This window comes from Felis catus, chromosome D3 (genome assembly GCF_018350175.1).
Source record: "Felis catus isolate Fca126 chromosome D3, F.catus_Fca126_mat1.0, whole genome shotgun sequence".
Taxonomy (NCBI): domain Eukaryota; kingdom Metazoa; phylum Chordata; class Mammalia; order Carnivora; family Felidae; genus Felis; species Felis catus.
This window is the reverse complement of record NC_058379.1, coordinates 69104690-69131941: the sequence shown is the minus strand read 5'-3', so window position 1 is coordinate 69131941 and position 27252 is coordinate 69104690. Positions and strand designations below refer to the sequence as shown.

The following is a 27252-nucleotide window of genomic DNA, read 5'->3' as shown; positions in this document are numbered from 1 at the left end:
TCAAATGGTAGTCTGTGTTTAACTTGATAAGAAACCGCGTAACCGTTGGCCAGAGTTGCTGTTCCATGTTACGTTCCGACCGGCACTGTATGAGAGTGCCACTTGCTCTGCATCCTTGGCAGCTTTGGTACTCTCAGTGTTGTTTGTTTGTTTTTTATCTTAGCGATTCCAGTAGATGTGTACTAGCAGTATATCATTGTGCTCTTAATTTGTAGTTCCTTACTGGCTAATAATGATGGAATATCTTTTCATGTGTTTGTCATTTGCGTATCTTCTTTGGTGATGTGTTAAAATCTTCTGCATATTTTCTGATTGGACTGTTTTCTCATTGTTGAGTTCAGAGAGTTCCTTCTGTGTTCTGGGTACAAGTCCTTTGGTGGCTCTGTGACTTACAAATATTTTCTCTAAGTCTGTGGCTTTTTTTTTTTTTTCATTCTCTTAACAGGGTCTTGCACTGACCAAAAGTTTTTAATTTTTGTGAAGCTTAATTTGTCACCTTTTTTTTTTTTTTATGGGCTGTGCTTTTGTGTTATGTCTAATAAGCCCCTCCTAACCCCAGGTCACAAAGATTTTCTCCCTTGTTCTCTCCTAAAAAGGGTTTTATAGACTTTTGTTTTATGTTTAGGTCTGTGATTTATTTTGAGTTATTTATTTATTTATTTATTTATTTATTTATTTATTTATTTATTTAAATGAGCTCTGTGTCCGTTGTGGGGCTTGAACTCATGACGCTGAGATCAAGAGTCAGAGGCTCTACTGACTGAGCCAGCCAGGTGCCCCTATTTTGAGTTAACTTTTAAGATGCAAGGGTTTTTTGTTAGTGGCCTCTGGATTCCAGCACCATTTGTTCAAAGAACGGTCTTTGCTCTATTGAATTGCTTTTGCATTGTTGACAAAAATCAGCTGGTTGTATTCTAGTGAGTCCCTTTCTGGATTTTCTGTTTTGTTTCATTGATCTATGTGTTTATCCCTACTGTGGGTTTGAATTCAGTTCCTCTTTTCTGACCAAGCTGTGACTACTGCTTGTCAGTAAACACGTAATGGTGGAAATCTGAAATTTAGATTTTGGGAGATAACTTTAATAATATAATGACATTAACCTATATCAGACAAATAGATTTCTTAAAGTTTGCTAATTGTTTGCCTCCGTAAAGAATAATTTACAGTTTTGGTCACTACGAATTTCGTTACGATGGTAACTTTGTGTTTCCCATATGTGTTAAAAATTTAACTATGAGTAGGTGAAGGAGCTTAAACATATTTAATTTTTAAAATCAAAGTAATACATAGACATAGTTAAAAAAACTCAGATAATCTGATGGACACAAAACAAAAAGACTGCATGACCACCCTCTCCACTCCAGAGAGGGCTGCACTCCAGTCTCTTAGCTGTTGTTTCTGGTTATTTATTTCCTGATTTATAACTAATATACTTTCACTGTTATTTGCCGATTTAGTAATTAGGTATTTTCTGCTGACTTCCTGCCTATTATGGAAGATGAGAATTTCACACTCTTAAACCACCACTACTGATTCTTTTTTAAGCATCTTCCCAATATAGTTCCCTCGCAATTTTTGGTTAAATGTCTACTTTTTCTATTGTGATGATTATATAGATATCGATAACTGTAGAATTGAGTCATGTACTATGATTACATGACCCCTAAACAATTTTTGTTTTTTCCACAGTGCGTAATTAAAAAATCATTTGTTTTCTGTGTAGCTGTCCTTCGTTCCTACCAGATGCTCCTACAATATTGGTAACGCGCCACAGAATAAGGTCAGACATGTCAGGTGACCTGTCGCTCTCTGGCTTGCTTCCCCCCGGAGGTCATGGGGCCGTCTCGACTCGTGTCCCAGCCTGCCGCACATGTCTTCTCCTGGGCGTGTCTTACTCCTGTCTTGTGTTGCAGCCTTTGTTTCTTGAATTCCTTGTCTTCATTTTTCTTGGTTTATTCACTCACCTTGAAAGGGTACATCTTCCAGTACCTTCCAGAAGATGGGGCCATGGGAGGCTTTTTTGAGTTGCGGCAAGTCTAAAAATGCCTTTATTCTACCTTTATACTTAACTGGTAGTGTGGCTAGCCGAAGAATTATAGTTAAAATTGTTATTATTATTTTCTTAAATGTTTTTATTTATTTTTGAGAGACCGTGAGCAAGGGAGGGGCAGAGAGAGAGGACAGAGGATCTGAAGCCAGCTCTGTGCTGACTACGGCAAGTTTCATGTGGGACTTGAACTCACAAATCGTGAGATCATGACCTGAGCCAGGTCGGATGCTTAACCAACTGATCCACCCAGGCACCCCTAAAATTATTTTTTATTAATATTTTAGAGACATTGCTTCCCTATCATTTACCTTCCAGTATTGCTGCTGAGTGATTGAGAAACCATTCTTTTAAAACAACTCTCACTCAATATTTATGGCAGGAACAGAGGGTAATAGGCCAGACCCCTGTACATACTGTCCATTTTCAGCAAGTCTAAATATTTGGCACATGTGCTTCATCCCCTTTCTATAATTTTATTTTTTTATTATTTTTTTAACGTTTATTTGTTTTGGAGAGACAGAACGTGAGCGGGGGAGGGGCAGAGAGAGAGAGAGAGAGAGAGAGAGAGAGAGAGAGAGAGAGAGAGAATCTGAAGCAGGGTCCAGGCTCTGAGCTGTCAGTACGGAGCCTGATGCAGGGCTCGAACCCACGAACCGTGAGATCATGACCTGAGCCAAAGTCGGACGCTTAACTGACTGAGCCAACTAGGCGCCCCCATCCCTTTCCCTCTGTTCCTTTCCCCTTTTCTGTTTGAGAAAGTGTTTATTGATACCACTAAAGCTCCTCTGTTCCTCTCCTCATAACATTCTGTAAAAGCCTTCTTCTGAATTTGCTGTGTATTTTTCCCATGTATATTTTAATAGTTTGTAGTAGGTTTGAACATATCCATGATATTGTTCGCATGTTTTAAAATCATATAAATGAAATCACACCATGTCTGTTATTCTGTAGCATTTTCTTTAGTGTGTATTTTGTCCGTGTTGGTAATTGTAGCTCTAGTTAATTCATTTTCATTAGTGTAATGTACCCCATTGTAAGATTATATTAAAACATTTCATTTTAAATGACTTAAAATGTGTAAAATAGCTTTGGAATTGGGTGTGACAAGTAAGGCATTTATATATTTCAGAATATTTTTATAGCATTTTCTAATTGGGCTTACTAATTCCTCATTTAAGATATTAAACCACAGTGCTGGCTTGGGCAGCGCACATACTAAAATTGGAACGATATGGAGAAGATTAGTGTGGCCCTTGTGCAAGGGTGACATGTAGATTCGTGAAGCTTCCGGATTTTTTTTTTTTTTTTATTTTATTTTTTTTTCAACGTTTATTTATTTTTGGGACAGAGAGAGACAGAGCATGAACGGGGGAGGGGCAGAGAGAGAGGGAGACACAGAATCAGAAACAGGCTCCAGGCTCTGAGCTATCATCAGCCCAGAGCCCGACGCGGGGCTCCAACTCCCGGACCACGAGATTGTGACCTGGCTGAAGTCGGACGCTTAACTGACTGCGCCACCCAGGCGCCCCGAAGCTTCCGGATTTTTTAAAAATAAAAATAAAAAATTAAACCACAATCTAGACGTACGATTAGCTGGTGATATGGAGGCTTAGTTGGAGCCAGCTGGTTTTGGGGTCCCTGTCCTCTGGGTAGGGAAGAAGAAAATGCTAGGTGGTGTTGAATTCAGGGCCAGGTGACAGGAAGCCAGATTAGTATTTCTCCCTCCTGTTCAGAAGACCAGCTGTCCGTGTGCACTGGGAGAGCCTCATCCATTTAGGTAATTTAGCTTAGTCCAGTCACAAAGTTCCAAAGAGAATGTGGAAGGCATGCTTCCAAATTCTGATGTTGGCTTCAGTGTCTCTGTGGAGTAAGGAGGGACAGACGTAAGAAAGTAAGTCGCTACCAATGGAGGTTCTCATCCAACCGGAGTTTTCCCTTTGGACATGGTTTCCTTTCATTGCGATGGTAATTTTAGCATAGTGTAATTATTATTCATCTTACCACCATTTTATATTGTCAGTGAGAGGCTTTCCTGAACAAATTGAGATAGAGCATGATCTAGAACTATGTCAAGTGTGGTTTGATGAAGACAGCAATTCATGCTTTATCTAAACCTTCTGCCTTCACTGTGGTCTCCCTGGGCTGCCTGGGGCACAGCTGGGCCCTACAGCACCACCCTCACTTGTCCACACCTGGCTGGAGGGGCCGGGGCTTTGGGAAGAGAAGAGCCCTTTCCTGCAGAAGTCCCCTCCCTGGCCCCATCTGCACCCACCCTGTCTGCACATCCCCTCAGGGCCTGGGGTAGCCTCGGCAACAGCTGGGCCCTGAGGCCATTACCAGCTTCTGGCCTTTCCCGGAACAAGGGGGCTGGACCCTAGTGTGGTTGGTGGACACTTGCCCTGGGGGAGCCCCTTTGACGGGCGCATGAGGAATGGGGGGCTGCCGTGGGGCCGTGAGGCTGGCCTGCTGCTCACGGATGCGCTGAGGGGCGTTTTCACCCCTGTGCTGTGAATGTCCCGAGGAACTGCCGTAAGGCCCACGTTGGGGTCAGTTTGTTCCCCCTCAGTACACACTGGAACTGCTTGTCCCTCGGGGGTCCCCACGCCCCTGGCCAGTGCCTGGCCGCCTCCTGGTGCTCAGACGTCCCTGGCCGTCAGTGTCACCTGATGCTGGACTCGCCTCTGTGCCTTGCTGTGTCCCAGGCCTGCCGCGGTGCTGTGTGGGGCTCGGTGTGCCCTGATGACCCTGAGGACCACCAGAAGAAGCCAGAATAAATGGTTTGCACTGTCAAAAGAACAAAAAGAAAAACAAACAAGAAAACCTCAAGCACAACAGATGTTGCAGATGCTGATCATTTATTCGCCTAAGCTTTCCTTCAGCGTACTGCTCAGGGCATACCTGTTACATGCTAGTCTAGACACTGGGGAGAGGAAGGTGAATCAGTTCTTATTGTCAGAGAAACCAAGTGCCTCATGGTTTAGGGGGAGAAGCCTGCCAGCTAATGCTGATGTGCATGACAGCACAACGAGAGGGACACTAAGTGTCAGATTTGGAACGGGGAGCCCGTTCTCTTTCAGCACATAACTCAGTTCAGGTTCCTTCTCCCCTGAGCCGTCCCTTCAGTTACTTGCCCCCCCTTCTGAGCACGTTCAAGATGTGCACTATCTCTTTATCACCATCATTTGTTGTAAAAGGCCTTCATTTTCGGCGGCGTCTGGGTGACTCAGTCACTTAAACGTCCGACTTCAGTTGGGGTCGTGATTTCATGGCTCACGGGTTCGAGCCCTGCATCGGGCTCTGTGCTGACAGCTGAGAACCTGGAGCTTGCTTCGGATTCTGTGTCTCCCTCTCTCTCTGCGCCTCCCTTGTGCTCTCTCTCTCTCTCTCTCCCTCTCAGATACAAATGAACATTAAAAAATAAAAGTAGCTTCATTTTCAGACAATTGGTAAGAAGTTATCATTGTTAGGGATTTGCTTTGAGACGTTTCCTAGGCAGAGCTATGCTCATTTGAAGATCTAAAGCATGGAGTTGGACTTTTGTGTGTGTGTTAGCTAAGACAGATTTTAATTTTAGCCCCTTTCTCTCCTTTGTGACTTTGTATCTGGTGTCTAATATATTTAAAAATAAAGAGAAGTGTGATTCCCTTAAGTAATTTTCCGGGTTGGGTTTTTTTTTTTTTTTTTTTTTTTCATTTAGGTCAAGGATGGGAAAAGTATGATTAATGCTGAGCAAGTTTGAAATTTCTTTTCATCCTTTGTAGATTGTCTTGCGGAAATGAAGGCTTAAGGACAAGTTATCGACCAGATTGGAAGATGGGATCGAACAGCAGCAGAATCGGTGATCTTCCTAAAAACGAGTACTTAAAAAAGTTATCGGGCACGGAATCCGTCTCTGAGAATGACCCGTTCTGGAATCAGCTCCTCTCGTTTTCTTTCCCTGCACCGACCAGCAGGTAAGAGGTTACTCGGAGATCGAAAATTCATGTAAACTTGTGTGGTATGCCGATTCAAAAAAGAAAGCTTTTAACGTTCTGTCTGTCCATCCTCTGTCATACATGTACCCGTAGAAAATCCAAAAGGTGGGGCGCCTGGGTGGCGCAGTCGGTTGGGCGTCCGGCTTCGGCCAGGTCACGATCTCGCGGCCCGTGGGTTCGAGCCCCGCGTCGGGCTCTGGGCGGATGGCTCGGAGCCTGGAGCCTGTTTCCGATTCTGTGTCTCCCTCTCTCTCTGCTCCTCCCCCGTTCATGCTCTGTCTCTCTCTGTCCCAAAAATAAATAAACGTTGAAAAAAAAATAAAAGTAAAAAAAAAAAGAAAATCCAAAAGGTATGGAAAGTTGGAAATAAGTTTTTCTCTTTCCTTTCTTCCACCCAGCCACCTCCCTTCCCTGGAGGTGATTCCTCATGGCAGTTTCTTTTGAATCTTCTAGAATAATACAAGGTTATTTAAGCATATATGTCTCATGGAGTTCTACAACATTGTTTAAACACAAGTGCCAGCATCCTGTACATGCCTTGCTTTTTCTTTTTTTGCTCCTATCCCTTGCTTTTTTTTTCCCTACAGTTAAGTAAAATGTATTTTGTAAACGTGTGCTTATATGCAACTGTCTTATTCACTCAAATGGCTACAGAAAATAAACTTGAAAAAAACAATGAAAAAAATGAAAAAAAAAAAAAAAAACCCCAACAAACCTCTCTCTGCCCCTCCCCTGCTCACTCTCTTGTGTCTGTCTGTCTCTCTTTCTCTCTCAAAATAAATAAACATTAAAAGAAGTTTTTTTTAAAGAAAGTGGTTTGAGGGGGGCATCTGGGTGGCTCAGTTGGTTAAGCATCGACTTCAGCTCAGGTCATGATCTCACGGTTTGTGGGTTCGAGCCCCTCGTGGTGCTCTGTGCTGACAGCTCGGAGCCCGGAGCCGGCTTCAGATTCTGTGTGTCCCTTTCTCTCTGTCCCTCCCCCGCTTGTGCGTGAGCACGCACTCTATGTCCCTCTCTCTCAAAAATAAACATTTAAAAAAAAAATTAAAAAGAAGGAAAGAAATGTAACTACCAGAAGCAACGAATGCAACTTATTTAGTTCCTAATTCTAACAGACATTATAAAGCCAACTGTAGAAATGTCAATATGGACTCGGTAGGAGGATTTATTGTTAATTTTGTTGGGTCTGATCATGGTATTATGGTTGGAGAAGAAAATGTCCTTTACTTGAAAATACTTTGAAAAAAGTGGGTGAAGCAAATACGGAAACAGTCAGAATGGCATTAATTATGAATGGATAAGCCAAATATGGCACATTCATGCAACGGACTATCACTGAGAAATAAAAAGGAGTGAGGTATTGACATATGCTGTGACATAACATTCACAGATCCCAGGGACTAGAACACCTTTAGGGGGCTGCTGTTCTGCCTGTCACACTAAACCTGTGTAGGTATGGACTATGTGGGTATTCAGTATTCTAGTCACTCTACGTTATTATATGCCTATCAGTTTTTGTAATAAAGTTAAAAAGGAGCTCTTGGTTTTCATCTGTCAAATTGGCACAGGTCAAAGAGTCTCAAATTGCATTAAATTGACAAAAGGGTGGGGAAACAGACCTTCTTGCCCTGCTTGTAGGAGTATAAATGGACACAAGTTCCATGGAACAGTTTGGCAAGATCTGTCAAAATTATAAACACGAACACTCTGACCCAGCAATGCTACTTTGCAGAATTTATACTACAGATGTATTTGTACACAGGGGAAATGATGTATGCAGCGTTATTTGTTATGACAGAAGCCTAAAAACAACATCCACAGATAGAAAACTGATTAAATATTTTCTGTAGATACCCTGCAGCCATTAAAATTAAAAAAAAATTTTTTTGTTTACTTTTGAGAGAGAGAAAAAAACTTTTTTTTAAGTTTATTTCTTTTAAGAGACAGAGACAGCTTGAATGGGGGAGGGGCAGGGAGAGGGGGAGGCAGAGAATCCCAAGCAGCCTCTGTGCTTGAACTCACAAAAACTGCGAGATCATGACCTGAGCCGAAATCAAGAGTCAGATGCTCAACCCATTGAGCCACTCCAGCACCCCAGTTACATTTCTTAAATGTCTTTATTTATTTATTTTTAGAGAGAGGGGGAGAGAGAGCATGAGCGGGGCAAGGGTGGGGAGAGAGGGAATCCCAAGCAGGCTCTGCGCTGACAGCTGGATCTCATGAACTGTGAGATCATGACCTGAGCGAAACCAAGAGTCAGATGCTTAAGCTACTGACCCACCCAGATGCCCTTTAAATGTCTTTATAATAGACATATTCACTCTCCAGCCCCTGCCACATTTTTTTCCCCCTGTGCTATTAAATTTTTCAACAAACTGGGTGTGTTTTTCTGTAGAATGTTCCACCTTCTGGATTTACCTGATTTCTTCTCATATCTTGTAACTGTGTGTGTGTGTGTGTGTGTGTGTGTGTGTGTGTGTGTGTGTGTTTTGTAAACTGGAAGTCAGATTTAAAGGCTTGATGCAACTTAAACAGTTTTGGTAAGGGTACTGTGTAAGTGATTCCATATACTTGATATTGTGCTACATCAGGATGCAGAAACTGTGGTTTTGTATCAGTTATCGTGCTAAGATTGATTTGAGGTTTGAGTGTGTTTTAGCCTCCATTGATGACTTTGGTCTGAATCACCTGTTTCATAAGAAATTACAAAGTGGTGATATTTTTAATTTGATCCTTTCTTTTGTATTTATTAACTGGAATTTTTCTGTAAAGAAGAACTCTCCTTCATCTTTTAAGTTATATGCAGTTTTTACTCTATGATTAAATAAGGGTAAACACTTAATTCCTTTCCTTCACCAATTTTCAGTATGAAAATAGGATAACGGTGACAAATAAGTATTTCCCCTCTCCCTCAACCCCAGGCTTGGGAGGCCTGTCTCTCTGCCTTTGGATGGTGAATTAAAAAGAAAAAAATCTGTGGATGTATGTTGTGGTCCTTATGGTTTTAATTTGCCTTTTTTTTTTTAAGTTTATTTATTTATTTTGCGAGAGAGTGTGGGCACGAGTGGGAGAGGGGCAGAGAGAGAGAGGGAGAGCAAGAATCCCAACCAGTCTCCACTCTGTCAGCAGAGCCTGACGCTTGGTTTGATCTCACAAACCATGAGATCATGACCTGAGCCGAGGTCAAGGGTCGCTTAATCGACCGAGCCTCCCAGGCACCCCCAATCTGCCTTTCTTTAATGATCAAGGGTATGTGTATTTTTATGTGTTTAAAGAGTAAGGATTATTGCTATTTCCTTTTTGTGAACTATTTATATATTTTGGCAATAATGTTCAATTTCTAGTTTCTGGATACAGTTGGATTGGGCCTTGGAAGTTTCACTTAGTTTACGGTTTCATGTGATAGCATGGATTAGTTGCATGTTATAGGAAGTGGGTACTTATTACTGCTTCTGAGATCCTTAGAAAGTTAAAGAAGCTGTGGCTTGGTGGGAGACGTCAAACTGAAGACAATTATAGCATCAGCAGAGTACGAAACCGTTTTCCTTCACAATCAACAAAACTAACAGGCAACCGACAGAATGGGAGAAGATATTTGCAAATGACCTATCGGGTCGAGGGTTAGTATCCAAAATCGATAAAGAAATTACCAAGCTCAACACCCAAAAACCAAATAATGTAGCGAAGAGATTGGCAGAAGACACGAATAGACACTTTTCCAAAGATGACATCCGGATGGCTAACAGACACATGTAAAGACGCTCAACATCACTCATCATCAGGGAAATAAATACAGATCAAAACCACAATGGAATACCACCTCACACCTGTCAGGATGGCTAAAATTAATGACTCAGGAAACAACAGATGTTGGTGAGGATGAGGAGAAAGAGGAACCCTTTTGCACTGCTGGTGGGAGGCAAACTAGTACAGCCACTCTGGAGAACAGTATGGCGGTTCCTCAAAAAATTGAAAATAAAACTACCCTCCGACCCAGCAGTGGCACTACTAGATATTTGTCCAAAGAACACAGGAGTGCTGATTTGAAGGGGCACATGCACTCCAGTATTTATAACAGCACTATTGACAATAGTCGAAGCATGGAAAGAGCCCAAATGTCCATCAACTGGTGGGTGGATAAAGAAGATGTGGTGTATCTATACAATGGAACACTCCTTGGTAGTCAAAAAGAATGAAATCTTGCCATTTACAACAACGTGGATGGAACTAGAGCGTATTATGTGAGCGAAATAAGTCAGTCAGAGGAGGGCAGATATCCTGTGATTTCACTCATATGTGGAATTTGAAAAACACAACAGATGACATAGCGGAAGGGAAAGAAAAGATAAAAACAGAGAGGGAGGCAAACCATAAGAGACTCGTAACTACAGAGAACAAACTGGGGGTTGGTGTGGATGGGTGGGAGGATGGGTTAAAGGGGTGACGGGCATTAAGGCGGGCACTTGTTGGGATGAGCACGGGGTGTCCTTTGTAAGAGTTGAATCACTGGGTTTTACTCCTGAAGCCGAGACTACACTGTATGTTATCTAACTTGAATTAAAAAAAAAAAGAAAATGAATCTGTTTCCTTACTCCGTGAGGAGTTTCTCACTGAGTGCCACTGCTCGTGTTGAAATAAGACTTAGAGGAAAAAGGGCATAGAGAGACTTCGTCATTTGCTGTCACACACGTTTTCTTTTCACTTGGGTAAGCTACGGTACAGCGCAGTTTTTAGTGTCTTCTGAAAGGCATTGAAAAAGACTTAACTAAATGGAGAGAGATACCATGTTTAGAGATGAAGAAGACTACCGTAAAAATGTCAGTTCTTCCCAAATGGACCTACCGAGAAGGCGATTCCAGTTAAAAATCACAACAGCTTTTTATGGGGGCTGGGGGGATAAGGTGGAGAGATTTTGATGAGCTGATTCTAAAACTTAAAACAGCAAAGAGCAAATCCTAATAATCGAAGAAGAAGAAGGGTGCGTATGCGGACACGTGTTTGATTTATGCAGAACTGGCACCTCGGAGCACTGGGGGAAGGATGAACTTCTTAAGGAATAGTGATGCGAAGAATTCGTTAGTTCTTTTTGTCTATTTCGTACCCTCTAAAGGTCGCCATATTTTTGCTGGTGCTTCGTGGTTTGAATTACTGTGGCTTCATAGTTTTGTTAATTACTGCTCTTTCTCGAAGATCCTTTGCTGTCCTCACGTATTTATTCTCTTTGATGTCATTCCGTTTTCTTAATTCACCCTAGTTTATACGGAAAAGCATATAGGAATCTTAGAAAGTGTGAAAACTTGTAAAGTGAATAAGCGGCATCGTGCAGGTGTGTGTGTGGGATGGTCCTGGAGGCTTCGTTGGTGGCATTGTACCTCTCTGCCCCTTTGTGCTGGTATTGTCCCTGCCCCTCGGTGCTGGTGTTTGATGTGTGACCTGTAGAGCCTTGACATTGAGCAGGCCCTGAGCTAGCAGGTGCCGCCTCATTGGCAGAGTCAGAGATGGGATTACCTAGTGTATGAATTATTCAGCACTACGGTGAATCTCTGCAGAGAAGACTCTGAATTTAGATGGTTTTTAGATTGCTCACTCCTGGAATTTCTTGGATCCATATGTGCGGTTTTCAAGTGCAGCCCATTTTTTGCAGCCAAAAATTGATGTCTGCCTTTTTTTTTTTTTAGACACTGTAAGGCCTTTAGGACTAATCTAATTCTTGCTTACTATAAATTATTTTTGGCACTAGAGTAATCAGATTTTGTTCGAGCTTCCAGGCATGGTTGCAAAATCCTATTAAGATTCTTCAATAGTTTTTAACTTTTCACTGTATTAAAATTACTTGTGAAGCAAAAGTCCGAAATAAAATCAAGATTAATTTAAGAGTAGAGTTTAAATAATATGCTGTTTATTTTTTCTTAATAAAATATTTAAAATTGCTTGCATGGCCGATTTTATATATTTCTAAATACTAAATAATAGCGGCAAAAACAAGAAACAAAACCGTGCTTATTATTTTTTGGTTTGTGGGCATCCGAGTATCCCCCCGTGAGGGTATGGTATATGGGAACACATTTGTAATTAATATGTGTCGTCCTTGTGACTGGACCAGATGACCTTTCGTTATTTATAAGCTATTATTAATTTTGTAAATGTTTATTTTTTAGTTTTTTGTAAGAGAGAGAGACAGAGCATGAGCGGGGGAGGGGTAGAGGGGGAGACACAGAATCCGAAGCAGGCTCCAGGCTCCCAGCTGTCAGCACAGAGCCCGACGCGGGGCTCGAACCCACCAACCGCGAGATCGTGACCTGAGCTGAAGTCTGAGCTTGACCGACTGAGCCACCCAGGCGCCCCTGTAAGCTAAATTTATCCATTTACATCTCAGGATATAATGAGGAACTAGATAACGTCTCTTGCCCTCGAAGAGCTTATAATCTGTCTGTAAACCAACACATGAGTGCAGTGGAGCATGAACACAGCAGCAGCGTCTCAGGGTCTGAGGCAGAGCGGGACAGGGTGAGTCACAGATTTCCTGGGAAGAAGTGGCACTTATGTTTTGAAAGGGAATTCATTCTCATGGTTCAAATCCCAGAAGGTACCAAAGGCTATGTCATGGAAGTCTCCTTCCCACCCCTGTGGCCCTCAGCCAGTAGCCCTTTCTGGAGGCAACTGAAGAAGGAGAGATGCTTAAGTGGCCTCCTGAGCCCTAGGGAATAGGAGGGTCTGGCCCCAGTAGGGGAGGGGCAGAGGGGAGGCCCGGCGTGTGGAACTGGAGGTGAGGGGCGGGGGCTTGGCAGATTTGAGGGGTCTTGTAAAAAAGAAAGCAGTTTCGATTTTGTCCTAATGTGATTGAAAGATTTTTATCATAAAGGCCGGGATCAGACTTTTCATTTTATTAGATACTCTGCATCACCTTGTGACTGTCACTGTGTCCTTCAGCAGAAATTACGGTTGACCCTTGAACAGCACAGATTTGAACTCTGCGGGTCCACGTGTATGTGGATTTTTTTCTGATAAATGTGGCCCTGTACTGTAAATCTGTTTTCTCTTTCTTACGATTTTCTTTAATGGCATAGTCTTTTCTCTAGCTGACTTTCTATAGGATATAATACATATAGCATACAAATACGTGTGAATAGACTGTGTGTTATTGGTAAGGCTTCTGGTCAATAGTAGGCCCTTAGGGGTTAAGTTTGGGTCAGAAGTTATATGTGGTGGTTCCCATGCCAGGGGCACCTGGGTGGTTCAGTTGGTTAAGCGTCCAACTCTTGATTTCAGCTCAGGTCGTGATCTCATGGTTGTGAAATTGAACCCCGTGTCTGGCTCTGTACCAGTGTGGAGCCTGCTCGGATTTCTCTCTCTCTCTGTCTCTCTCTCTCTCTCTCTGCCTGTCCCTCCCTCTCTTTCTCAAAATAAATTTTGGAAAAAAAAGTTGTATGTGGATTTTTCACGGTGCAGGGGTCGGTGCTCCTAACCCCCCTGCATTGTTCAGGGTCCACTGCATTACTTCTTCAGTGTCTTTGTTTTGTTTTGTTTTTTAAATAATTCGGTTACATGATCAGTTATGTATGTTTCAGGTAGGTGCAATGTTAGAAGGTATATGGATGCTGTGTAGGATAATCAGGATTACAGGACTCTGGAAAGTGTTTTGGAGGGGTTGGAATGTGCCACCCGGGCGCCCCTGTAGCTGGAACTTTAAAAATTATCATTTATTTTTGTCTGAAAAGGTAATACGTTCTTGAGGTCCCAAATTCAAAAGACACAAAAGGTTACAAAGCGGGAAGTCTCCCTTCCTCCATCCTGTCGTGTGTCCCGTTGCCTTCCCCAGAGGCAGCCGATGTTGCCATGTGTTCTTAGATGTGCTTTCAGAGGACGTCTCATGCTGTCTTAGTCCGTTTAGGCCCCTGTAACAGAACCCCCGCTGGACCGGGGAGCTCATGAACAAGCGGAGTTTTCTGCTCACGGTTCTAGCGGCCGGGAGTCTGCGGCTGTGACATCAGCATGACTGGGTGAGGGCCCTCTTCCTGGTGCGTAGTCAGGACCTTCTCTGGCCCTCATGTGGTAGAAGGGGTGAGCAGGCTCTGTGGGGGCCTTTCTGATAATGGGAACTGATCCCATGCCTGAAGGTCTCACCCCTCCCCCAAAGGCCCACCTGCTAATCCCATCACCTTTTGGGGTTGGAATTTCAACATATGCATTATGGGAGGGGGATCCAAACGTTCAGACCGTAGCACATGCATTTATAAATGCATGCACATACATCCCCCTTGTTTTAGACAATAACGTATGTTACATGCACTTCTGTACCTTGGGGTTTTGGATTGTATTTTGGAGAGCCTTCTCTATATTAGCTTCCTCATTCTTTTTGATGCAGGCATAGCATATGCCCTGAATATACCAAAATTAATATAGCCAAATACATTAACCATTTGGATTGCTTCCAATGTTTTGTTATTACATTGCAAGCGAGTGCCACAATGAATAGCCATGTACGTATGGATGAAAGCGGTTCTTGTGCTGTGAGTAAAGCATGACTGAAGGACTTGCATTAATTCTTCTAGTTTGTGTTGGCAGGGCATGAGACACAAGTGTGATAGGTGGGGACCAGATTTTACGGATCACTAAAAACGCCTCCCAACATGATTCATGGTGTTGCAGGGTAGAGTCATAAGCCTGCCCGGGTCTAGTGGCCTGGAGAAGGGTGCTTATTTTGGGCCACACCTGTTGAAAAGCTGAGGATGAGCATTGTAGGTTCTTGTTGAGTGGGTTTGGCTAAAGTGTTGTTTTAGGGAGATCACTTGTTAGGGAGGGTGAATGGAAGATTGGAAGGAGCAGGAAAGAAGAGAAAGTAGGGCAGGAAACCCACATGCCAGGCGCGGCGGTGATGGATCCACCGCGTGATGAAGGTCTGAGTGTCTGTGCCGACGCAGGAAATGGAAAGTACCGCATCCTCCTGGAACTGGCATAGCCAGCTAACAGAACAGAGCATAGAATGATGTATTTTAGGGGCGCCTGGGTGGCTCAGCCTGTTAAGCGTCTGACTTCAGCTCAGGTCATGATCTCACGGTTTGTGAGTTCGAGCCCCACATCGGGCTTTGTGTGGACACCTCAGAGCCTGGAGCCTGCTTCAGATTCTTTGTCTACTCCTCTATATCCTTCCGCACTCTTGTTGTCTGTCTGTCTGTCTCTCTCTCAAAAGTAAATAAACATTAAGAAAAACATTTTTTTAAAATAAAAAAGAATGATATATTTTAAAAGTTCTTTTGTTTTAAATTGATACTTGATTCGAACATAAATACTTAATGAGCTTACAGTTCTAGATTTGAGAGCAATGCTCAGCCATATAGTGACAGCTTGTGCACTTATTTTCTAATTTTAATTTTTATTGAATTACGGTTGACATGCAGGGTTCTATTAGTTTTAGGTGGACAACCTAGTGATTCAACAATTCTTCTTCTGCATTGTGCGGTGCTCCCCACAATGTGTAGTTGCCATACAACATCATTACAGCACTATTGATTGTGTTCTCTGTTGTACTTTTCATCCCATGACTTATTTTATGACTAGAAGTTTAAACCTCTCAATCCCCTCCACTTATTTCCTCCATTCCTCCACCTCCCTCTCCTAGCAACCACTGGGTTTCTTTCCTTCCTTCCCTCCCCTTCCCTTCCTTTCCCTTCCCTTCCCTTCCCTTCCCTTCCCTTCCCTTCCCTTCCCTTCCCTTCCCTTCCCTTTCCTTCCTTCCTTCCTTCCTTCCTTCCTTCCTTCCTTCCTTCCTTCCTTCCTTCCTTCCCCCTCCTCCCCTCCCCTTCCTTTCAAATGTTTATTTTTAAAAAAAAAATTTTTTTTTAACGTTTATTTATTTTTGGGACAGAGAGAGACAGAGCATGAACGGGGGAGGGGCAGAGAGAGGGGGAGACACAGAATCGGAAACAGGCTCCAGGCCCTGAGCCATCAGCCCAGAGCCCGACACGGGGCTCGAACTCACGGACCGTGAGATCGTGACCTGGCTGAAGTCGGATGCTTAACCGACTGCGCCACCCAGGCGCCCCTCAAATGTTTATTTTTGAGAGAGAGAGTGCAGGCAAGCACGATCAGGGGAGGGGCAGAGAGAGAGAGGGAGACAGAGAGTTCCAAGCAGGCTCCTTGCTGTTAGTGCAGAGCCCCTCTTGGGGCTTGAACTCATGAACCGTGATATTATGACCTGAGCTGAAATCAAGACTCGGGTGGATGCTTAACTGACCGAATCACCCAGGTACCCCTGTTCTCTGTGTTTATGATTCTGTTTCTGTTTTTGGTTTGTTTGTTTGTTTGTTTGGTTGGTTGTTTATCTATCTATCTATCTATTTATTTATTTTAAGAGTCCACATGCTTTTGTCTACTTATTAAGAATGAGAATCATTTTACCGAAAAGGTGCACTGACTTTTTGAGTGACCTGTAAGGAATGGAGGCAGTGAAGCATGATAGGGGGAGCATAGATTTTGGAGCCAGACCAACTTTGTCTGGTTCCACTGTCTCAGCTCCACTACTGACTAGTTTTGTGAATTTAGGCAAGCTGCTTAATCTCACTGGGACTTTTGAAGCTTCTGTAAAATGGAAACGGTAACACCTGCCCTCTAGATTTTTTGGTGTGTGTGTATGGGGGGGGGGAGTATAAAACACCATAAAGCGTGTAAAAGTGTTTGACTTTCTGCTTCTTTCAAGGATTAACTATCAATCAGTTTAAAAAAGAGGAAAGGCTCTGTCTTGGGACAGTCTAAAATATTTGAGGGCTGAAAAAAAAAGCAACAGGAATTACCAATTTCTCCGATAACTGCTATTTCCTAAAGTTTGAGAATACTCTGACTCTTTTGAATTAATTGTTCCGTTGTTTCAGAAAATTAGATCAGCCACGTAGTATAGTAATACTTGTCTTTGTGCTTGCATAATGTCCTTTTATAAAGATCACCTTTAGAAACCTTTACTGCCTTGTGAAAATTGTATTATGTTTTCCAACCACTAGATGGCGCTCAAACAAGGCAAGAAGGCGGCTTTTGGCACACACAGTTAACTTAAGCTCATTTTTACTTTATTTTATTTTATTTTATTCTATTCTATTTTATTTTATTTTATTTTCTATTCTATTTTATTTTATTATTTTATTTATTTTATTTTATTTTATTTTCTATTCTATTTTATTTTATTATTTTATTTATTTTATTTTATTTTTAATATATGAGATTTATTGTCAAATTGGTTTCCATACAACACCCAGTGCTCATCCCAAAAGATGCCCTCTTCAATACCCATCACCCACCCTCCCCTCCCTCCCACCCCCGGTCAACCTTCAGTTTGTTCTCAGTTTTTAAGAGTCTCTTATGCTTTGGCTCTCTCCCACTCTAACCTCTTTTTTTTTTCCCTTCCCCTCCCCCATGGGTTTCTGTTAAGTTTCTCAGGATCCACATAAGAGTGAACACATATGGTATCTGTCTTTCTCTGTATGGCTTATTTCACTTAGCATCACACTCTCCAGTTCCATCCACGTTGCTACAAAGGGCCATATTTCATTCTTTCTCATTGCCACGTAGTACTCCATTGTGTATATAAACCACAATTTCTTTATCCATTCGTCAGTTGATGGACATTTAGGCTCTTTCCATAATTTGGCTATTGTTGAGAGTGCTGCTATAAACATTGGGGTGCAAGTGCCCCTCTGCATCAGTCCTCCTGTATCCCTTGGGTAAATTCCTAGCAGTGCTATTTCTGGGTCATAGGGTAGGTCTATTTTTAATTTTTTCAGGAATCTCCACACTGTTTTCCAGAGTGGCTGCACCAGTTTGCATTCCCACCAACAGTGCAAGAGGGTTCCCGTTTCTCCACATCCTCTCCAGCATCCATAGTCTCCTGATTTGTTCATTTTAGCCACTCTGACTGGTGTGAGGTGATATCTGAGTGTGGTTTTGATTTGTATTTCCCTGATGAGGAGCGACGTTGAGCATCTTTTCATGTGTCTGTTGGCCATTGGATGTCTTCTTTAGAGAAGTGTCTATTCATGTTTTCTGCCCGTTTCTTCAATGCATTATTTGTTTTTCGGGTGTGGAGTTTGGTGAGCTCTTTATAGATTTTGGATACTAGCCCTTTGTCCGATACGTCATTTGCAAATATCTTTTCCCATTCCTTTGGTTGCCTTTTAGTTTTGTTGGTTGTTTCCTTTGCTGTGCAGAAGCTTTTTATCTTGATGAGGTCCCAATAGTTCATTTTTGCTTTTAATTCCCTTGCCTTTGGGGGTGTGTCAAGTATAAGCTCATTTTTTTGAATACCAGATAATGCATATTTACTTTTGGTACCTTTGTATACAGCGAAGCACAAAGAAGGAAAAAAAAAGTAAAAATAATAGCAACCAGAAGTAACTATCATTAACATTTTGGTGTATATGCCATCAATTCTCTTGTTTAAAAATGTGTCATATTCTACATGTTCTTTCTTTAACTTACATTTTTTAAATGTTTGCTTATATATTTTGGAGAGAGAGAGAGAGAGAGAGAGAGGGAGCGGGGGAGGGACACAGAGAGAGGGAGAGAGAGGATCCCAAGCAGGCTCTGTGCTGTCAGCACAGAACCCCACATGGGGCACGATCTCACAACCGTGAGATCATAACCTGAGCCAAAATCAGAGAGTCAGAAACTTAATTGGCTGAGCCACCCAAGCGCCCCAGCTTACATTTTCCTCACGTCAGTGTTTTCCTACAGCATAGCTTATAAATGGATGTATGGTATTCTGTCTTATGGATGTCAGTATGTCAGTAATTTAACTAACATTGAACATTTTGGTTGTCTTTTTAAAAATTTTTTTATTTTTTAACGTTTATGTATTTTTGAGAGAGAGAGAGAGAGCATGAGCAGGGGAGGGGCAGAGAGAGAGGAAGACAGAATCCAAAGCAGGCTTCAAGCTCGGAGCTGTCAGCACAGAGCCCGACGTGGGGCTCGAACTCACCAACCCCGAGATCATGACCTGAGGCGAAGTCTGACGCTTAACCGACTGAGCCACCCAGGCGCCCCTGGTTGTCTGGTTTTTGTCATTGTATGTAAAACTATGATGAACTTCTTGTAGTCAAGTCTTTTTACATATCTGTAATTATATAAGTGGAGTAAGCTCTTAGTTGATTTGCTGGTAAAATTGTCTTTTTTTTTTTTTTTAATCACACAAATCTTTCATTGTAGAGAAGTTAGAAAATATGAAAACAAGAGGGAAAATAGTCATGTATTTTCTTCACATAAAGAAAGCCACTGTTGATATTTGGTATATATTCTTCCATACTTTTTATAATGTGCATGCCTGTAGATAGACATGTGTATTTATATCTGTCTTTTTTTCTCCTACAAATATGGGATTATACTGTATTACTGTTATGCGACCAAAAAATTAATGTATTCTTTTTTTTTTTTTAAGGTTATTTATTTACTTTAAGAGAGTGAGCGAGTTGGGGAGGGGCAGAGAGAGAGAGGGAGAGAAAGAATTCCACACAGGCTCCATGTTATCAGTGCAGAGCCTGACCTGGGGCTCGATCTTAAGAATTGTGAGTCCATGGCCTGAGGTGAAACCAAGCGTTGGACACTTAACTGACCAAGCCACCCAGGTGCCCCTGTATTTTTTTTTTTTTAATTTTATTTTTAAGTAATCTCTACACCCAGTGTGGGGCTTGAACTCCCAACCCTGAGATCAAGAGTCGCATGCTACACTGACTGAGCCAGCCAGATGCCCCAAATTAATATATTCTATATGACATATTTCCTTTTCAGTAATTGTGAATTTTTAAAGTTTATTTATCAAAAAAATAGTTACTGAGTGCCCCGTCTTCATGAGACACTGTTTTAAAGGCTGGAAGTCTTCCTGTGAACATGAGGAATGAAGTCCCTGCCCTCTTATAGTTTGTATTTTAGTGGAGGAGATGGGCAATACATAAAGAAATAAATACATAAAATCATTTCTGAAAATGCCAAGTGCAGTGAAGAAAAATAAAGCAGAGCAAAGTCGCGGAGAGTGACAGAATGGGAGCAAATACAAGCAAGAGATTTCTTTAGATCGAGGGTCTCTGGGGAAGCAGCATTTAAGTAGAGACAGTAGCGAAACCAGGGACTGAGCCATGCAAATGAAAGAATATTCCAGGTAGAGGGAACGGCAGGTACCAGCATGCACCTGCCGCAGGAGGAAGTCCTACATGTCAGTGGAATGGCAGGAGGCAGAACAGTTAGCAGGGAAGCATGGGACTTTGGCCACGTTCGAGACTTTTTATGTTGCATGGTATTCCAGAGACGAGCACGTTTTACTGCTGGCATTTGAGAGGGGAGTCTAGTCTGTTAGACTTACTAACTCTTCTATACTACGGAAAGATTTTACTCACATAGTCTGATTTCTTACGGTAAAATTTACATAACGTGAAATTTACTATTGCAGTTGTTTCTGAGTGTGTGATTCAGTCAAGTACATTCCCAGTGTTGTATGGTCGCCACCAGCGTATGTTTCCAGAACTCTTTCATCATCTCAGGCGGAAACTGGGTGCCAATTAAATCCTAACCCCCCATTGCCCCTTTCCCAGCCCCTGGTAACTTCTGTTGTACTTTCTGTCTCTGTGAATTTGCCTCTTTGAGGTACTTCTTATAAGTGCAACCGTGTAACATTTGTCATTTCATGTCTGGCTTCTTTCACTTTCATCCACGTGGCACGTGTCAGAATTTCCTTTTTAGCTTGAATAATGTCCATTTTATGTACATACCATATCGTGTTTTCTTAATTAATTAACTTTTTTATTTTAGAGAGAACACAAGCAGGGGAGAGGGGCAGAGAGAGAGAGAGAGAGAATCCCAAGCCCATGCTCAGTGCAGAGCCCGATGTGGGGCCTGATCCCACAACCCTGAGATGGTGACCTGAGCCGAAACCAACAGTCAGATGCTCGCCTGACTGAGCCACCCAGGTGCCCCATCACATCGTGTTCATTTGAACTTCAGTTTGTTGTACTTACATATTCTTTTTAAAAAGGTCTCCATTTTGGGGGCACCTGGGTGGCTGAGTCGGTTGAGTGTCTGACTTCGGCTCAGATCATGATCTCACAGTTTGTGGGTTCAAGCCCCACGTCAGGCCCTGCACTGACAGTGTGGAGCCTGCTTTGGACTCTCTGTTTCCTTCTCTCTCTGCCCCTTACCCGCTCACGCGTGCATGCTCTCACTCTCTCTCTCTCTCAAAAAAAAAAAAAAAATTAAAAAACATAAAAATAAATGTTTTCCATTTCTGTTCAGCATTGTTAGGTTCCAGTCACCACTGTGATTGTTTTTTGTTTTTTGTTTCTCCAGGGATCCCTCTTACATTATAAGAAACTACGTACGTTCAGCCAAGAGACTCGGCTAACGTACACGTCATCGTTCATTTAGCAGTGGTTTATGGCACACGTACTGCGTGGCCAGGTGCTGGGCTTGTTGCTTTAGGTGCCTGTCCGTGTGTAGATCACTTGTCAGGTCTGTGAGGTTGGGTCTGCACGTGAGACCCTGAGACCTCGGGGGTTGTCCAGGCTCACGTGGCTCGAGGCTGACGGGAACCAGGTTTACACCCAGTTTCTGTAGCTCCAGAGCTGGATTCTGTGGGCCCTCATGGTACACAGTCTCCATTTGGAAGCAGAATCGCAGACGAATTCACATAATGGTGAAAGAGCTACAACATCAAATTGTATGACGATCTCGGAGCACAGAATCGCCAGATCATCTGTTCACATTTTGGAGCACTTTCAAGGCACAGTAGGTCACAATAACAGGTACTTTACGTCTGAGGGCCGTTACGTACAATGTAATTGTGAGGATTACATTGTTTACAGCATGGGTAGGCTGTCCCCCATTTAGCCTGGCCTTGAGTGGAGTGTGACTTCCTCCTGTTTGCAGTGAGCTGCCTGAATGATCCTTCCTCGGAGTTTCTTGGTGTTCCCTCAGCTGAGAAACAGGAAGAGAGTCTTTTATTTGAATTAGGTCACATGGTTTTAACTGACAGAAACAATTCAGTGATTGCAACATTTTTTTTTTTTTCTTTGAATTTTTGATGCCTGTGTCCGCTGCTGTGCCTTTATTCCCTTTGGCATGCTTGCTGTTCAGTTTCATTAGCTGTTTCAAGTTGAAGCCGTCTGCTCTGCTGTTGGTGTAGTTGAATGGTGACCAGGGTCACATACTCGGTGTTTCGCGAAGGGAATAGATGACTTGAGACTTCTTTTGGCACCTTATTTTCTCCCGTCGAGGGGCCGAAAGAAGGTCAGTTTTCACATCTTGAGTCAAAACCTTTATTTCCCGTTCTTTCATTTATCCCCTTCTATGCAAGATCACTTTAGAAGATGCGTGAGTTTGCCCGGGGTTGATGATTTCTCCCTCAGACCAAAAGTGGAAATGGGGGCAGTAGAACTAGCCTTGTTGAAAACATGAAAATGAGGGGCAAGTGCATTTTACTGCGAGGACTCCCTTCCTTCCTTTCCCCGCTGTGTTGGGTAGCATCTGGATTTTCAAGTCATTTTTTCTGCCACTTTCTTGAGAAAATAAAGACAGTATTATCTTGCATGGTGGCTACTGAAACTGTGACATTTTAATAGTTATGCTTCCTTTCACTGTGGCAGTTGAATGGCAACATATAGGATTCTCTGTGAATCCCATGAATCTAAACACCTTTTAGGTCCTGCTTGGCGCATTCAAAATTGCTATCATAAATTTATATGCAGTTTTTAGCCTTTGGCTTTTTCCTATGAATAGGCCCTTTTGAAACATTCCCTTTCCCGTAGTTGAACCAGTGAATGGGCTGATTCTAGTTAGTTTTGTGAATGATTTCTGCAATTTTCTCTTTGCTAAGGGAAAGAAAAGTCTTTAGGAATGCTTCCATACTTTGCTGAATGGTTACTTGTTTATTTACTCAGGTTGTGTTTTAAACTGGCAAAACATTACATATTTGTCAGAGTGTGTGTGTTGTGGGCTGAAAGAGATAGTATCAATATAATGCCAATTTTGAAATCATTTTATGGCAAAATCCTCAGTGAAAGGGACATAAGCATTTTCAGTTTCTTTTTTGAACCTCATGATTATAGTTTGATCAGAAATCTATGTATAATTTACCCCAACAGCTTTCTGTCCATCAGCCTTTCATTAAATATGATTTGAACTATGTATTTGTCATCTGTCATTATTGAGATTCATATATGAGATGGGTGTGCTTAAAAGTGAAATAAAACCAGTCTAAATTGCTGAAAGCTGTGAATTAGGGAATATATAATTTAAAAATTTAGCTTCCTGACCAAAGTATAGTTTATGATTTCTAACAGTTACAAAAAAGTCCCATCTGACATCCTTCCACTTTCCTTATTAGACTTAAAACTTTCTATTTCCTTTAGTTTCTTACCATTCACATAAGCTTTACATGATTTTAATCATAACATATGATTTTTGTGCTGGATAATACGTGTGTGGCACAAGTTGTTTTAGGTATGTATAGAAATTCCAAGTAGTTAGTGGGAGTGTTTTAAATTGATGTCCTGTGGGTTTACTGTAATAAAAAAGCTAAATACTATTCATATTGTAAGAATATTAGATATAAGATGTGTTTATTCCTACATTGTGATCTTGGGCAAGCTACTTGGCTTCTCTGTTTCTGTTGCCTATAAAATGAGAATACTCCTGTTTTGTCAGGCAGCTTCTTGGGGTTTTGGAAAGCAATCAAGTGAAATGACCATGGTGAGACAACTTTGAATAGTTTCTAGGTCTATACACATTGCAAATTCTAATCAGCAAATTTATTTGCATATCAACAATTAATATGCTAAAATCCTTAAACATGCTTCTTTTGTAGAAGTTTTTTTTTAAAAAAAATTTTTTTTTTTTAACGTTTATTTATTTTTGGGACAGAGAGACAGAGCATGAACAGGGGAGGGGCAGAGAGAGAGGGAGACACAGAATCGGAAACAGGCTCCAGGCTCTGAGCCATCAGCCCAGAGCCCGACGCGGGGCTCGAACTCACGGACCGCGAGATCGTGACCTGGCTGAAGTTGGACGCTTAACCGACTGCGCCACCCAGGCGCCCCAGAAATTTTTTTTTTTTAAATATTACTTTTCCTTTTTTTTTTTTTTTTTTTAGTTTATTTATTTATTTTGAGAGACAAAGAGGGCACAAGCAGGGGAGGGGCAGAAAGGGGGAGGGAGGGAGGGAGAGAGAACCCCAAGCAGGCTCCACACACTGTTAGCACAGAGCCCGATGTGGGGCTCAAACCCAGGAACCGTGAGATCATGACCTGAGCCGAAATCAAGAGTTGGACGCTTAACTGACTGAGCCACCCAGGCACCCCTCTTTTGTAGACATTAAACAACGCTTGTCCTAAAACTTCTCCCTCGTTGAAGTGCTTTGTTTAAAATACAACATGAAAGTCAGTTTAACCTCCATTTTAGCCAAACAGCCGAAATTCTAAATTAGTGGAGTTCAAATTAATGAAGTCACATTTTCAGTTAAAAAAATATTTTTCTCTGTAGTGTAAAAACTTAAAAAAAACAAAAAAAACCCTTGCTTTTATGTGGGAACCCACATACTTTTGTATTTGAGAGTATGGTAAGACTGTGTTTAGGTTGCAGTGTTGGTTTACAACCAACTGGTAATCTCTTTTCTAAGATCGTGTTTATTCAACCTTTTTTTCTTGCTTTAATCCCCGAGGGCCAGCACCATGGCCTGGCAGCATCCATTGGTACCTCTTATGTTACTCAAAATCCAGAGTGTGGCCGGATGAAGGATGACACAGATGGGTTGGTAGAAAAGAGAAGGAAGAGTGGGGGCCATTGTGGGGGGGGAGCCACATTGGATCGTAGAAACCACTTGAGGGCCACAGACAGGTCCTTCCGGTGGGTGTTCTTGGCCCCATGACACAGGTCACAGGTCAGCTCAGTCATCAACCTAAATGCGCTGCCCCTGGGAGCTGCAGTGGTGAGTGTTTTGCTTGGCAGCCATAGCCTGGCTGACCTCGTACACCAGCTGACTAAAATATGGTGGTAAATAACTCTTCCATATTTTCATGTGTGACAATTAACAGGAAGAGGTATTTGGTTTATTAGATGACCCTTTTTATATATTTATTTTGGTTGCAGAACCTTGAATTCTTGAACTACAGGCCTCATTTGAAATTGGCTTTTTTTTCCCCTGCCAACCAATGTTCTTTCTTGTTTATTGGTCAGTTGTGGAAACCGCTCTCCGTCTCGCAGTGGCACTGTGTTGGTGAATGCAGGGACGTGTGCCCTCACACCGAGCTCTGGCCCTTTTGTTCTTCCATTTACCAGCTAATGTCGGGATCTCGGTGAGGTGGATGTGGAGAGCAGATACCTAACCATCCATCAGGGACAAGGTTGTTTCCCGTCTCTCCTGTCACCTCGTGAATTGCGGCTGAAGATATTTGGAGATATTTTCTGTACAAGTGGCTGATATGGTTGATTATTTTTATAATGAAAAAAATAGCCACAGTTTTTTGTTGTTGTTGTTGTTTAATGTTTATTTATTTTTGAGAGAGAGGGACAGAGTGAGAGCAGGGGAGGGGCAGAGAGAGAGGGAGACACAGAACCCGAAGTGGGCTCCAGCCTCTGAGTTGTCGGCACAGAGCCCGTCGCGGGGCTCGAACTCACAAACCTCGAGATCGTGACCTGAGCTGAAGTCAGATGCTCAACCGACTGAGCCACCCAGGTGCCCCCAAAATATCCACAGTTTTTTACTTAATATTTGCTAATATTTTTCTTTTTCTATCACAACTGAACATTTCTTCTCCTTCCTGTTCTCCTTCTCCTTCTCCTCCTTCTTTTTTTAAAGATTTTTATTTTTAAGCAATCTCTACACCCAGTGTGGGGCTTGAACTTAAACCTCGAGGTCAAGAGTTGCGTGCTCTACTAACTGAGCCAGCCAGCCAGACGCCCCACATCTGAACACTTCCGTATCCCTTTCACTGTACCATTTTGAAGTTACAGCCAGAGTTCTTTGTCAGAGGATTGTAACTTCAGAGTTTAAATCCAAAGAAGTCATAAACTCTCTATACAGCATTTCTTGATGTACCCCCATGTTATTTAATACAAAAATTGACTTCCTGGTATGATGAAAGAACTTAGGTGGTGTTGAATAGAATTTGCTTTGAATTTATAGTGGCGTGATAATAATTTACCAGACATCACATCCTTAATGAATTCCTCCCAGTAGACCATTTTAGAAGGGAAAAAATTCAATGTGATAAAGGCTCTTAGCTTGCTTTTGGTCAACATATGCTTATCTGAGTATTAGGACCACTGGATTTGGTGTTAAAAGATCTGGGCTAGTAATTTTGCAAATTTAGGAATATGTGTGAGTTTATAAGCCACAGTTATGCGTTTTTGGTGGGTGGTAATTGGTGAAATCTTTCTACAGTGTAATATGCAATATTCATCAGAACAGAAGGGTTCATTGGCCTACCAACTGCACCTCTGGAGTTTATGTTAAGGAGATAATTGGACATGTTCAGAAGAATGTGTAGAAAGATACATGTATAAAGACATTCATAGCAATGTATGAAAGAAAATTGCTAGCAATCTAAATGTTCGAGTAAGGAAATTAGATAAAAAAAATAAAAATAATGCATCTGCACACTGTAACATTACAGTCCTTAAAAATGATCATATGTTTATAGAAAGGGGAGGAGATTCACAGCATATTAAGTGGTTAAAGCCAGTTATAAAAAATAGCTCATATATAGTGTAATCTATTCAAGCAAAGTTGTGTATAAGTGTGTATTTTAAAAATGTGTATATTTGTATAATTCTTGTATAGGTTTGTGTAGCTTTATTTTTATGATCCAGTTTTTAAAATTTGTTATTTTATTTTATTTATTTTTTATTTTTTTTTCAACGTTTATTTATTTTTGGGACAGAGAGAGACAGAGCATGAACGGGGGAGGGGCAGAGAGAGAGGGAGACACAGAATCGGAAACAGGCTCCAGGCTCTGAGCCATCAGCCCAGAGCCTGACGCGGGGCTCGAACTCACGGACCGCGAGATCGTGACCTGGCTGAAGTCGGACGCTTAACCGACTGCGCCACCCAGGCGCCCCGACTGTGTTCTCCTGTAGTCACAGTTAAGTTAGTGATTTATCTATGTTTGCTGGCCCAACACTTGGTCTCATTGGCTAATTGCAGTGTTGTTGTGAGTGCACGATTAGGCTTCTCACGCGTCACCAGAGGCATTAGGGTTATTC

At 42.1% G+C, this 27252-nt stretch overlaps 1 protein-coding gene and 1 non-coding gene across 11 annotated transcripts in view; both read left to right on the top strand.

The window, feature by feature from the left end:
• Positions 1-27252, top strand: part of DYM (dymeclin) — a 352035-nt gene that overhangs the window by 22618 nt on the left and 302165 nt on the right. For 8 of the 10 annotated variants that reach the window (XM_045042248.1, XM_045042254.1, XM_045042252.1 and 5 more), the window contains one exon: positions 5812-6003. In XM_045042248.1, the coding sequence (XP_044898183.1) occupies positions 5864-6003 (140 nt within the window). In that variant the 5' untranslated portion in view covers positions 5812-5863. Of the gene's footprint in view, positions 1-3913; positions 4016-5811; positions 6004-27252 lie in introns of those variants that run through there. The other 2 variants (XM_045042249.1, XM_045042250.1) reach the window with 2 other exon arrangements.
• Positions 3242-3348, top strand: LOC111557435. Its single transcript, XR_002737472.1, has one exon. It is a non-coding gene; the product is annotated as a U6 spliceosomal RNA (small nuclear RNA).